Here is a 13,599-nt window from a genome sequence, read left to right as displayed (position 1 = left end):
TATTCATTGCTTGTATGAGTAATCACTAAGAGAAGTTTTTCAGAAAGCCATCGGCGTTATGGGATTTCTTAACTCTATAATGTCAAAATATTTAATATTAAAATATAATTCTGTACATATAGCTAATCTGTGTGTTGGTAAACTGGTGGTCATCTGGTGGCTTAAGCCAGGGAACCTTTTAAAAGGATGTTCTTGCAGAATAAACTTGCAAATCCACTCCTCTGCAGCTTGGCAAAGCGAGAGATTTCTTCATAAAGGAGAAGTTGGGTGACGTGCTGAGAGCAGAGCTGAGCCAGCGCCGGTGGGACAGGCGTGCAGAGCCAGCAGCTCTGGTGCTGTGCTGGTGATGCTGGGCTTCCACTCTGGGTTTGATGCTGTTCTCTCACTGTAAGGAGCTGACCAGGATTTTATGCGTACATTAATATGCTGCGTATGCAGCGTGCGCTCTGCAAAAAGGAACAGCAGGAAGTATGGAGGTGAAGTTGTTGGGTGGAATATACCGAAACTTATTGATGACTCGGCTCTATGATTTCTTTGACAAATCTGAGTGGGACCCTGTTTGCATTACAGCATGTGTGGCGTGGTCTCCAGAAATTAGAAGGCTGAACTCTGCCTCGGTCATCTGTGAGCACTGCTGGACAGAAATCCTCTCTCTTCAGAAAACACTGACTTTTCTAGCATTACTGCAGAGTCCATTTTCATGCTGAGCAGGCAGAGCTCGTGTAGCTTATTCTTTTAGGTATAACAGCTGTCCAAAGAACTGTGCTGATTCTCTTTGCTTATAAGAAGTTTTTCACTTCTTGCTGGGAGCCTGTGAGCACAAATCAGCTGGCAATAGAAATTTACTTGTAAGGGATCTTCAGGGGCCTGTTTCAGAAGCAGCGATGCAGGCATCATCCTGCAGCGCAGCTCCAACCTGCTAAGGTAGGTAGGTAGTTTGTTTGATTGGTTTTTAAAAGAAAGATGGAGGGGAAGAGGGGGGAGGTGCGAAGAATTTCAATACACAAACAACACAAGAGCCATGAGAGCTGCACTCCCTCGGCGTGTGCCCCGGAGCTGGGTAGCTTTATGCCAGCAGCGTCGTTCTGTGCGCAGTGCTCGTGTGTCCATCGCTCTCCGGATGTGAGTGTGTGCAGGAAGAGTGGCATTTTCGTGAAGTCATTCCACTCGTGTTCTATATTAGGAGAGGCGGATTTCCTAATGGAGGCTTTCGTTACTTGGAGCTTGAAGAGGAAATATCTGTGGCAGGAATGCTGGAAATACTCCGCACTGAGTGATATATTTTTCTATATTCGATTTCTTCATCGTCTACACCACCTTCTGCATATTAGGAGGGTGGCAAGTTTCTCTTACCCTAAAGATACGTAGCTAAGAGTTGATAACATAAGGATATTCCCAATATTAATTCTGCTTAATTTAGAGGTAGTTGCTCATCTTTGTAGCTTGTAAGCGTGGCTTATGCAGAGAACAGTTTGTGTTATGTATATGCTAGTAACTATCAGAGAGCTAAAGTATTAAAGATGCATAGGCACAATGGTTAGAATTTGTGCCATGCTTTCCTAATACCTCCTAACGAAGCCGTGTTCTTCGGTGATGCGTAGCAGAGGTGACAGGCCCTTGGGTACGGCGCGGTTCTGCAAGGCAGCTTTTCTGTTTGTCTGGTTTTGAGTACACGACTCTGAACATGAATAGGTCAGCTTTGTCAGTGGGATGTTCTGTTCTGTTCTCGCTAACTGGGAAGTTGTATTCATTGTGGAAATTCTGTGTGGGAGCAGTAGATTAGGGAATAAGGTAAAGTTTGTGGCTTTTCTATGGAAGAGCGGCAACTGCGCTGTCTTCCTTTGACCAAATATCCTAAGTTTGTAACTGTTAGTGATTGGGGTTGATTCGAACTGTGATTACCTTTCCCGTGCTCTTGAAAGCATCAAAGTTTGTTATTCTCCTTCGTCAGATTCCCAAATGTGATTGCACAGGGCATATAATAAAATGTGGACAGATCTGTGAGGAACAGTGGCTGCTTCCTCAAGCTCACTTTTTGGTATCCTCGTGCTGCCGTTCCCATACCATTTTGAGTGTGTATTGCCAGCTAACAGGAGGCTGAACAGTGAATTAGGAGCTAGTAATACTATGTGTTGGCCTATTTCATTTAACTGAAAATTACCTCTTTTTGCTTTATTACAGGCATTTGGAAATGCAAAGACAGCACATAACAATAACTCCAGTCGTTTCGGGAAGTTTATTCAAGTCAATTATTTAGAGAATGGCGTTGTCCGAGGGTAGGTACAGTCTGAGATTCATCTGGAACTGATCTATGTGCTCCTAGGACTCCATGAAGACAGACACACCATGGTGTATCTAAAATACTGACTAACGGAGGCTTGCTGGTGTGACAATAGCTTGCCACTGTGGAATAAGTTTTCAAGATGCTGTAACTGAACTTCAGTATTCTGGTGCAGAGTTCATTATTTGAACTCTCTTGGCAGCTGCCCTCTGATGTTTATGAATTCTTTTTTTTTAATTTATTTTTTTATTCTCCCCCTTATTCTTTTTTCCTTTCTTTGGGACTCTTTAGGGCGGTTGTTGAAAAATACCTGCTTGAAAAATCTCGTCTTGTTTCTCAAGAAAAAGATGAAAGGTAAGAGATTCGTTCCACTAGTATGATCGTAATGTGTTTAAATGCATTTTAATATATAGAATAAAAGAGCAATCAATACATTTTCGTGATAGAAAAACTTGTTTGACTCTTTTTATGTGTAGGAACTACCATGTCTTTTATTATTTGCTACTTGGGGTCAATGAAGAAGAGCGTAAAGAATTTCACCTCAAACAACCTGAAGATTATTCCTACCTCAATCAGGTAACCTGTAGCAAGGGTTTACAAATGCGTTGATAATTAGCACAACATTAGAAAGTCGACAAAGATTAAAGAAAGCAGATTATACATGTATTCTTGCGATGTTTGGGCTTCTTTGCATTTAAGGAAGGGGCTTTTTTCACAGTGTAACTTGAAAATTGAAGATGGAGAAGATCTCCGGCATGACTTTGAAAGGTTGAAACAAGCAATGGAGATGGTTGGCTTTCTTTCAGCAACAAAAAAGCAGTAAGTGGAACTTCTCAGCCTTTGTGATTGACATCTTGTTAATGTTCATGAATTGTGATAAACTGTATGGATGTTGAGAGCACATATGATTAAGTAGGAATGAGGGAGAGCTAAATATTTGTGAGTGCTTTTGGACAAATTCTTGCAACGAAGTTGGGTCTATTCATCTGTTATAATGAGCTTTTACTCATAAGAAAAATTCTTATAAAGTGAGTTTTTCTTCCTTAGGATTTTTTCAGTGCTTTCAGCTATTCTTTATTTGGGCAACGTGACGTACAAGAAGAAAGCTACAGGCCGTGATGAAGGGTTGGAAGTAGGACCTCCTGAAGTGCTGGACATTCTTTCCCAGCTTTTGAAAGTAGAGTATTGCTTTCTAACTTGAGTGTTTGGAACGCCTGTTTGTTGTGCTTTACCTCGGGATTTTGCTTGAATACGCTGTGGCCCAGCATGCTTTGTCTGTATCTGTTTTATGATGCTTCCATGACGTTCATCTTATGGGAGGTGGAAAGAATGAAAGTGGTGACATGATTAGGATTGGAATGTGGCCTGTAGCGTGGAAGTAGAATCTGTTTTACTTGCTAATCAGAGCTGAGCAGGAATAAATTTACTGGGGGTATGTGCTTTACCACCATAGGGGAAAATCTCAATGAATCTAAGCTGAGAATAATTTAGGGGAATTGCAGAACTTATAAAGCTGTTGATGAATGATAAATGTAGCTGTTTTCCAAGTGCTTGGCTTCTCTGAGGAAATAATCTCTGCTATCACTGGTGACTTCTAGGGTGGCAGTAACTTCTGGTCTCGCTTGTTTTGAAGGTCAAACGTGAAATTCTAGTGGAAGTGCTGACAAAAAGAAAAACGGTGACTGCTAATGATAAACTTATTTTGCCATATAGCCTCAACGAGGTGAGTAAAAGAATACTAATAGAATTATTTTAATTAAATGAAGCTTAGTTCTTTTTGGCTACAAAAAAAAAACCCTAATGTGGTACACTTCTCCATTTAGCGAGGGATGTTTGGGACATGAGCAATTAGCATTAAAGGAAGATTCTGTATTTATCTGTCTCTGGTAGGACTGTAACCTTTGAGTAAAACTGGTCTGAAATAGAAACTTTTTTTTTTTTTAACAAAATGATGAACTTTGCTTCATCTTCAGGCAATAACAGCTCGCGATTCAATGGCGAAGTCCTTGTACAGTGCTCTGTTTGACTGGATTGTTCTACGAATTAATCATGCACTCCTTAATAAGAAGGACATGGAGGAATCTGTTACTGTAAGTTTCTCACAAAAGCAGTAGGCAGTTGTGTATTTAGAGTGATCAGAGAATACTGTAAATGACGTGTTCAGTTATCTGGGATAAACCTAGAGTCTTCTACTGTCCTAGTAATTTTCTTTGTAATACTTACTTTTGTCTGTTTTCACCATCGATATAACTGCTAAATAATCCAAGTTGCTTAACGAGTTATTCAGAAGTTATCAGTGTACACTGTGGCATCTTTTGTGATGGTTTGCTGTTGGGGGTTCCGTTGCTCTGGCAGATTGCTTAACTGGATTTCCACATCTTCTTCCTTTAGTGTTTGTCCATTGGTGTACTTGATATTTTTGGGTTTGAAGACTTCGAAACCAACAGTTTTGAGCAGTTCTGCATAAATTATGCAAACGAGCAGCTTCAGTATTATTTTAATCAGCATATTTTCAAATTGGAACAGGTAAGAAATTAGTTACTGAAACAATAACTTGTGTAATAAATGACCCTTTATTAAAAACAAACTGTTCCGCAGAACCTCGTGGTACAATTTTGTGATTGGTTGAATGTATTTCCAGAGATGTTGCTTTTTTATTTCTTGTTTTAATATTACTTCTTCCTGTGTTGTTTGAAGATTGCAGCTCTGCTGTGTTTAGTGCTCTGCATATGTTGATGGCTGTTTTTCTTCATAGAGCTAGCAGTGAGTTTCTGAATGACTGAGGAAACAAAAAAAGACACTCATGCAACCACAGATATCAATCAGATGAACTGTAACTTTCAGATTGAAAGTCTGTAGGTCTGGTTGTTTCTGGTTTGTTTTGGTTTTTTTCTCCTTAAAAAATGTTGCAATACAGTTGTGTTTTTTTCTCAGCTAGTAAATATTTAATAACCAGTCTTTGTTGCATGTTCCACCTGACTGCATTTAGGAGATGTGATTTTATGTTGATACTGGCAGTAGTTCTGAAATGCTGACACCACTGGCATATGTTGATATGCTTATTTGCAGAAGATATCGTTTTCTTACAGAGTGCTTTGAGTGCTGAAGGAGCTTACAGATTGTATTGCTAGACTTTTTTGCTTTAGACTTTGCCTGGTTTGTGCCAAATCGTAATTCTCTGGTTGCTCTGCTGAAAGAACGAAGTCATTCTGTACTGTGTGGTATTTTTTTCAATACGTAGATAACTTTAACAAGCATTTTAAAGAAAAGAAAATTACCAAACATACAGACTTCATATGTAAGCATAGCATTGAGATCTCTGTTTTGTATCTTATGACAGAAGACTCTATGCAAGCTAACCAGAGTAAATAGTTGCATTGTTTTCTTTTTCTAATACTGTTTCTCCAAATGAGTTCAGTTCTTGAATGCCCCATTTCCTGTATCTCTTGCAGCACGAGGGCCCTCGGGAGGGGGTGGGCAGAGGGGTCTCTGTGTCTTTTAAGAAAGGCTTTATTGTTTGTGGAAAGTGGTATTTCAGTTCTGCAGTGTGACGTGCACACTGAGCGGTCTGTCATTAGTTTTAATTCTACCTACGTAAAAATAATCTATTTATATCATCCTCATAGAGCAGTAAGAGAGTTGCTCTTTGTCTTTTGTTAGATGTAGGGCTTGTTTCAGTCAGTTTTCCGTTGGTTATCTTTTCTGCATTAGTAGCTTGTGTTTAGCTTGTTTCTGCGGTCTTTTACAGCAGTAAGAAAGGCTGATATGTTGGCTCCCTGCTTTGATGGGAATCTCACTCTGTAAAGCATTTGATGCATTATCATTTCCACAGAAGTGCTTCGTATTTTCTTGTAAAAACAATGTGTGTTGCTTCCTTAGGGAAGTTCTGCTCTTCATATGGTATGAGCCTGTTTTGTAGCTTGTGTGATTTCATGTGACAGTGCTATTTTGAAGTTCTGGATCATGACATTAAATATTTGTCATTTTTTTAATAGTACAAAAACAACAGGGAAGAAAAGATAGCGTTAAATTCCTCCAATGTCTGTCCAGGGTTTTAAATGTAAAGCTGTAGTTGTAATGTCTGACTCCAAGTTTGTAGGCTGCTGACCCCTGGAAAGGTGTAACAGGGCAAGGAACATTCCTTCGCTGTTTTGATTTTTACACAGTTCTATCCTAACAATCCTAAATAGCCGCTGCTGAGTGATTTGCCTAGGTAGGCCTTTGATGTGACCAAATATGCCTGCTGTTCTGTTCTTATAAATATTTCCTTATTTTGTTTCTACTACATGAACTAACAAACTCAACTTGCCATAGCTGTTCAAGAATGCCTTTTAAGCACTTAGATCACATTACATTAGAGATGCACTGTTCTGATGAGAGAATTTTCTTGAGCCACACAGGAGGAGTATAAGAGTGAAGGGATCACTTGGCACGATATTGACTATACTGATAATGTGGCCTGCATTCACTTAATCAGCAAGAAGCCCACTGGTCTCTTCTATCTTCTGGATGAAGAAAGCAAGTAAGCAACAAATGTCTTCTGGAAAGGAAAAAAGTGTGGAAGGGAACAGAAATGTAACACTTGAAAGCAAACGAGCAAGAAAACAAATACCTGAATGCTGTGGGAAGCCAAGTGTCATCTTATGACTATGGCCTACAGTTATTTGTTTCTAATGAGTCTAATATTCTAATGATATAAATTGATGATAAAAATTAAACTTTGGCTTATGCGGATTTGGAAATTTTCACTTTTGTATTTTATGATGAAATTATGATTACAGTCAAATGCATCTCTGAGCTGTTGGAACAGTAAGCCACGAATGTGGTAAATAGTTATCGTGGTGCCAGCTAAGCTTGAATGGTGAAGTGGGTGGAAGCATTGCTGGGCGCTGTGAACCTCAGAATATTCAGAATACATGTGGAGCTCTTTGCTTGGGGTTTGTTTTTCCATCCAAAAACGAAGATTCAAACCACGTGTATAAGTAGCAACTTGAATTTAGTGATCTTAATAAAATGCTTTCCACAAGGTCAATACATGTTCTGCAGTCTGTCATCTTGTGCTTCAGCAAACGTAACTGTATTTGGAGAAAAACAGCTGACCCTTTCTGTTTTGTTTTCCTAGTTTTCCGCGTGCCACCAACCAAACTTTACTTGCAAAATTCAAGCAGCAGCATGAGGAGAACAAGTTTTTTGTTGCAACCCCAGTAATGGAACCTGCTTTTATTATTCGACATTTTGCTGGAAAAGTTAAATACCAGATAAAAGTAGGTGACACACTTAATGGCCACAATAATAATAATTAAAAAAAAAAAAACCCTACCTCCCAGTTTTGTCAGGATGTAGAAAGTTTGCTGGGAATGGGTTGAATCAAATGTTTCATCAGCTGTATTTTAGATTTTCTTACACTTGAAGAGAACGCTCGCTACAGTTACAATGATTTGGAATATTTACTCAGAATAGTGATGAATATCTTGGGTCAAAACACAGTGCCGGGTGGTGTCTGCTTTCCTAAGAGGTTGAGGTTCAATGTTCCTGTTCCGCAGGATTTCAGAGAGAAGAACATGGATTACATGAGACCAGACATCGTGGCCTTACTGCGAAGCAGCGACAGTGCCTACGTTCGGGAGCTGATAGGCATGGACCCCGTGGCTGTGTTCCGCTGGGCTGTTCTGCGGGCGGCTGTCCAAGCCATGGCTGTCTTTGCAGAAGCTGGACGCCAGAGAGCTCAGAAGACTGCAGGTCTGATATGAAAAAACTTCCTGGAAATGATTTCGGGTACTCTCAAACTGGTTAATGCTTGTTGGCAGAACTAGTTACTGCAAAACCTTTCAGATGCAATCTCTTGATTTAGTACCAGAGACAAAACTAACTTGTGAAAGTGACTTAATTTGTGCACAGCAAAGAGATTGTCACTTCTTACCTGAGAACATTCAGACTTCCCCCCCAATTACAGCATTGTTGCCAGCAGTCTCGGCCAAGTTTGAAATCCTTTTATAAAGTGTTGGGAAGATGTTACAAGTTCTAGTATGCATGGTTTTCTTATCACTGTTTTTGATCTTCACTGATCTCAGATTTCCTTAAAGTTTCAAATGAGCATTCAAGATGAAATTTGGAAAACTAATTTTGAAAAGCTTTTCTGAGCAGCTGCAGTTTACTTGGTAGTAGTTGGGAGTTTGAGAAACAATGTGGTCTAGCTTGAAATCCTGGTCCTTGGATAGATAATTGGCTTGTTACTGATGATGGGTTTTTTTGTCTGTTATGCTTTCATCTTTGCCAAAATTCAATCTCTTGATTATTTCTGAACAGGAGTGGTGCGCCAAGGACCCCGAGTTCCCCTTGGAGAACTCCAGAGATCGAATACACCAGTAGAAAAAGTTTACCGGTGAGAAACACATCCTTAACCTGTATCAGGATAATGATCTGAATTGCTGAATCACATTTTCATATAGCAAACAGCAACTAGATTTTTCCACAAGGACATCAGGTTTTATTTTTTCTGTCTTGTTTTGTTTGACTTTTTAAACTGTATCAAAAAGATTCCCTAGCTTGCTTTGTGTAAGCACTCAGTATTACCAAATGTTGGTGACACAGCTTCAGTCCCATTTACTGCAGGATTTTTTGGAATTCTCCGTCTGTGTTGTGTATGTTGCTTTTAGCGTTGTGTTTTCTGCTACAGCCAGTCTGTCACTGAAGAATTCGTAGCACTCATGGGTTTTTTTTAACATGTTATGACGTGATTAGGAGGTGGGGCATGTCCTACAGAAGTGAGCTCCACACACTGCTCTGTATAGGCATCTTTGCCTTTCTGTTGAATATTTAGGTTTTATGCATGTTCCTTTTGCAGCCGCTCAATGCTTGATTTCTCATTTGATTGTTCTGAGGATTTCGATATAAATGCTTTTGAAGACATCATTTCTTTTTATGAAAACAAGAAGTAAGTAGAAATAGGCCTGGGCTTAAAGGCCAGGGAGGCACATTCCTGGACAATCTGACTTTCTGAGCATGCTCTGTATAAAACTGAAGCCATGAAATGTAACACACATCAAATAACGACTTCATACTGCTTCATAATTACTTCATCCCATGCAGACTCTGTCATTTGTGGCAGCTAAGAATTAAAGATGCAATTCCAGCTAGGTCGTACTTAACTGTTTCCTTGCAATATTTTAAAACAAAATCTTGATTCTCTAAAAATGTTCTGAACTATCAGGAAACAAGCAGCTGTGTGTAAGAGCATTGTTGCTGCCTCAGTGAGCAGCTCAGCATAGTGGTAACATCTCACAGTCAGAAGTGACTCTCACACTTCTGTTATTTTTGGTTTGTGCCTCTCTGGAGAGAAAAGAAGGTAAGTTCTGTGCCAAGATGCAACACTCCACAGGCATGGTGCATGCTTAAAATAATGGGATCTGCCACAAATTAGGGACCATCCCAGGCTTACTTTGAAAAGCTAAACTTATAAATAAATTTGAAGTGGAAATAAAAAATAAATAAAATTGCGTTGTAATGAAATTTCAAATATTCCTGTAATGGCTAATTTCTACCTTGCTTATCTCGTGAGAGTCTGCTTACGCAGCATCATTCTCTTAGTGGAATTCATACATTAATATGTACTGCTTGATTACAGAGAAGCCTATATCTACCTGAGAAGGCTGCTTAGCTTGATAAAAAGGTCCTTTGGACATGAACTGCATTTGGTTAAATTCCCCTCTCTCTATTCAGAATTGTTGGGTCAAGAATTTAGATAAAAATGTAGGATTAGAAATGTGACCCTGGTTACTAAATTTGAAGGCACTAACAAATTAGAAAGTGCTGAGTTGACATCAGTCGTTCACGTTCAGGAAAAAGTAGTCTGGGATTGGCCTGCTAGTGTTTGGAGCACACTTGGTGATGGGATCTCTTGTTTTTTAACTCCTGTTTTCTCCTTCATGCCCATGTGTCTTTGTTTGCCATCTTTGTTTTGCTGTGAATCATTTTAGAGACATGCATGAGCAAATCATCGCAAGTATAAAAGGACTTCCATGGCAGGGAGATGATCCCTGCAAGCTGCTTCGGTCACTCAATCGACTTCAACACCGCTCCCACTTCATGTGAGTTCAGGTGCTCTAGGTATTGCTTTGAAGGTGCAACAATAACCAAGCAGTTATTCTAACCCATAAAATATATACTTGTCCCAAGTTTGCGCTCTGCAAGATGAAACAGCAGTTAAGAACAAAATGTGAAAGTTACAGAGAATGCTTTGTTCTGTTGTGTAAGTTGACAGTTGAGCCCTTTTGTCATGTAAACTCAAGTATGTCATACAAGTTTGTTGCGAAACTTTAGATAATTAGACCTCTCACAGGTTAAAACTGATTGTTTCCTGAAATTCAAGATGCCGATGACATGTTTGTCCCTGGGTTAAGTCTCTTTACCTGTGTGCAGCTGTCCATGTGCAAGAAAATCAGTCTGTGGTCTGTTGTATAAAACTAAATGTAAAGTAGCTGGCATGGAGTTGGAGCTTGCCTTGTAGCAGGGAGTTAACATGTCCTGAGTTAGGAGGATTTCAACTACAGCTTTGTTTCTGACAGCTTCATGTTCTAGTTCAGTGTCTGTGGATGGGATTTATGCCTGAGGTCTGTGTACTGCCTCAGGAAGTCCTGGGAATGATCTCAGATGTATCAGAATTCAGAGATCGAGTTCTTGGGTAGGTGTTGCTCTTCTGTGAGCAGTTAAGTGCTTTCACAGGGGATCTGGAGCAAGCAGCAGTCACTTCTGAATGAAGTATTTTTACTTGATACTGCCTTAGCATTCAGCATTCAATGACTGTAGTTAACTAAATAAAATAACTTGCACAAAAACAGTCCATAGTTTTTAATAACTTTAGAGACTTTTGACAATTTCCAATACCTACAGTTTATTTTACAAAATTAAATTAAAAAAATGTTCAAAGCAGTTTGCGTTTCTTGCATTAATCACTTATATATGCTCTATGCATGAACACATCCTGATGTTTTTGTGCTCATTTTCTTCTGCCTTTCATCTTGCCTCATTTGTGGCTTGCTGAAGTACCCAAAATCATGTCTTTGTTTTTCATAATTATCTTCAATATTTTAACAGGAAAAGTAGAGCTATCAAACAAAAGCAGGTCATTCCAAAGGTAAGGTTCTTTGATAAATTCCTCTTGTTTGGGGTTTTTCACACTGTGAATGTTCATTTGGTTTGACAGAGCTCACTTCAGAAATACTTTTTTGTGATGTAGGGAAGTTGTATCATTTATCTCTAAATTTTCCATTTTGACAATCAGAAGGATAGGTGAATATTCACCTTTGTAAGAAGATCTGAACAGGGGAAAAAAAAATGTGAATTTTCATCTGTTTAATTGGACTAGGGATGCCATCAATGCATAAAGCCATTTTCTAATCAAGTCATGGAAGGCAAACACAGAAATGGTGTAGCTCACTTTTTGCTCTTGGGGTGGGGCAGTGGAAAAGTTTTAATTTTAAGATATTTTTGTCTGAAATAATAGGCTTGAAGTGTAATATGCCATTGTATGTGGAGCTAAGAGCTTCATTCAGCAGTAAGTTTCAGTCTTGCTCACTTTGATGCAGACAAATATTTCCACTTCAATTAAGGGACTTACACTTGATGTTCATTGTGAAAACTTTCTTTTAGAACTTGCTGGATTCCAAATCTCTGAAGCTTATAGTAAGCATGACTCTGCATGATCGAACTACAAAATCCCTCTTACACTTGCACAAGAAGAAGAAACCCCCTAGCATAAGTGCACAGTTCCAGGTAGGTGATTCATGTTGTACACACTTCTAGATGCACTCTGACCTCATGAGAACAGACCTTCCTGGCAATCTAGGCTGATCTAACTTGAGAAATAAAATGGTTTTTATCTTGGAGTTTTTTTGAAGTAGACTTTGTTGCTTTATTAAAGTTAGACTGCAGTTGGAGATTATCCTTATGCTGTGAAATGTGCTAGCTCTCTGTGCAATCAGCCCCATTCTTGTGTGCGTATCTAGTGCTACTGTAAAGGGATATGCATACTCCACTTTGCTTCCTCCTAGAAAAAGCTGAAAACAAGAACAGGGGTCTGCTGTGCAGAGTGAAGGAACTTTCATACTGGAGGAACTAGGATTTGTATAGCCTTCAGCCCTGAAAGAACCTTATTTCTGAGGAAGTAGCTGCACTGCTATCAAATGCAACTCAAAATACTGATATCTAGAAATATATCTGGAAACATTTTTTTTCATTTCAGACTTCACTTAATAAATTACTGGAGACACTGGGGAAAGCTGAGCCATTCTTCATCCGTTGTATCCGCTCCAACGCTGAGAAGGTGAGACTGCCCTAAGAACTGAGCTGGTGTGAGTGCTGTGGATCTGAGTCTTCTGGCTCTGTCGTGTATCTCTTTTGACTTGTGTGCTGTCATTTTGTATAAAGATGGGAGGCAGCCAGGATGTGCTTTTTTTTTTCTTTCTATTAAAGATGCAGGACTCTCCAGGCATTTTTTAGCTGTTGACTTCTGATCTTTTTCAGAAAGAGATGCTCTTTGATGAAAACTTGGTGCTGCAGCAGTTAAGGTACACTGGCATGCTTGAAACTGTGCGAATCAGAAGATCTGGCTATAGTGCCAAGTATACATTCCAGGTATGTGAAAAGCTGGAAGTGGGTGATGCTTTCAGAAGCATCTGCTGCTGTTGGAAAACATGCGTTATGTTAGAGTCCTTTGCGACTCTGTTTGTATGAAGTTCATGACCACTTGAGATAGCTGTGGGAATTCATGATGGTTTTGTCAGAGCCTGCTTGCTGACAAGTTGTGGTGTGAACTCCTGCGTGAGTCATCTGCCAGCGTGGTGTTGCCTTGTTGCACGAAGCAAAGCGTTCCAAGAGCTGTGTTGCAAGTGTAAACAGTCAGTGCTGCACATTGTCTCTGTATGTTAATTCATTTTCTGTAGAACACTTCGTAGTTGTAAAGATCATCTCTACATGATCTGTAACTTTAGTCGGAGACTGCAGGAAGCTTACATTTCACAGTGGAGAAAAATGCCTCATTTTGGAGTGAGAAATAAGTACTTTCATATCCCTGTAGCTCAAAGGTCTTAACTTAATTTTAGAAACATCATCGGAACTCTGAACTTGTGAATTGACTTCTAACGTTGGTGTCTTGCTGCCTCTCCTTTTCACAGGAATTCATAGATCAGTTTCAGGTGCTACTTCCCAAAAATGCCAAAGCCTCTAAAGAAGACATTTTTGCTTATTTGAGTAAACTAAAATTGGATAAAAACAACTGTCAAATAGGGAAGACCAAGGTCAGTAAAACTTTGTCTTCAAAG

At 39.4% G+C, this 13,599-nt stretch overlaps 1 protein-coding gene across 13 annotated transcripts in view; it reads left to right on the top strand.

Annotated features, from left to right (window-relative positions):
* The window catches only part of MYO9B (myosin IXB), a 43,920-nt gene that overhangs the window by 17,787 nt on the left and 12,534 nt on the right, over positions 1–13,599 (top strand). For 8 of the 13 annotated variants that reach the window (XM_021378900.1, XM_021378902.1, XM_021378901.1 and 5 more), the window contains exons 3-21: positions 2,182–2,276; positions 2,573–2,635; positions 2,758–2,857; positions 3,000–3,100; positions 3,329–3,458; positions 3,915–4,004; positions 4,255–4,371; positions 4,673–4,807; positions 6,682–6,803; positions 7,404–7,545; positions 7,825–8,020; positions 8,588–8,663; positions 9,126–9,215; positions 10,258–10,368; positions 11,375–11,414; positions 11,930–12,052; positions 12,522–12,602; positions 12,803–12,913; positions 13,453–13,575. In XM_021378900.1, coding sequence (XP_021234575.1) covers positions 2,182–2,276; positions 2,573–2,635; positions 2,758–2,857; positions 3,000–3,100; positions 3,329–3,458; positions 3,915–4,004; positions 4,255–4,371; positions 4,673–4,807; positions 6,682–6,803; positions 7,404–7,545; positions 7,825–8,020; positions 8,588–8,663; positions 9,126–9,215; positions 10,258–10,368; positions 11,375–11,414; positions 11,930–12,052; positions 12,522–12,602; positions 12,803–12,913; positions 13,453–13,575 — 2,046 coding nt within the window. The remainder of the gene's footprint in view (positions 1–2,181; positions 2,277–2,572; positions 2,636–2,757; positions 2,858–2,999; positions 3,101–3,328; positions 3,459–3,914; positions 4,005–4,254; positions 4,372–4,672; positions 4,808–6,681; positions 6,804–7,403; positions 7,546–7,824; positions 8,021–8,587; positions 8,664–9,125; positions 9,216–10,257; positions 10,369–11,374; positions 11,415–11,929; positions 12,053–12,521; positions 12,603–12,802; positions 12,914–13,452; positions 13,576–13,599) is intronic. The other 5 variants (XM_021378906.1, XM_021378903.1, XM_021378911.1 and 2 more) reach the window with 3 other exon arrangements.

Source organism: Numida meleagris, chromosome 27, assembly GCF_002078875.1.
Source record: "Numida meleagris isolate 19003 breed g44 Domestic line chromosome 27, NumMel1.0, whole genome shotgun sequence".
In the NCBI taxonomy this organism is placed as follows: Eukaryota; Metazoa; Chordata; class Aves; order Galliformes; family Numididae; genus Numida; species Numida meleagris.
Note: the sequence above shows the minus strand (reverse complement) of the source record. Positions and strands in the feature narration are given on the sequence as shown.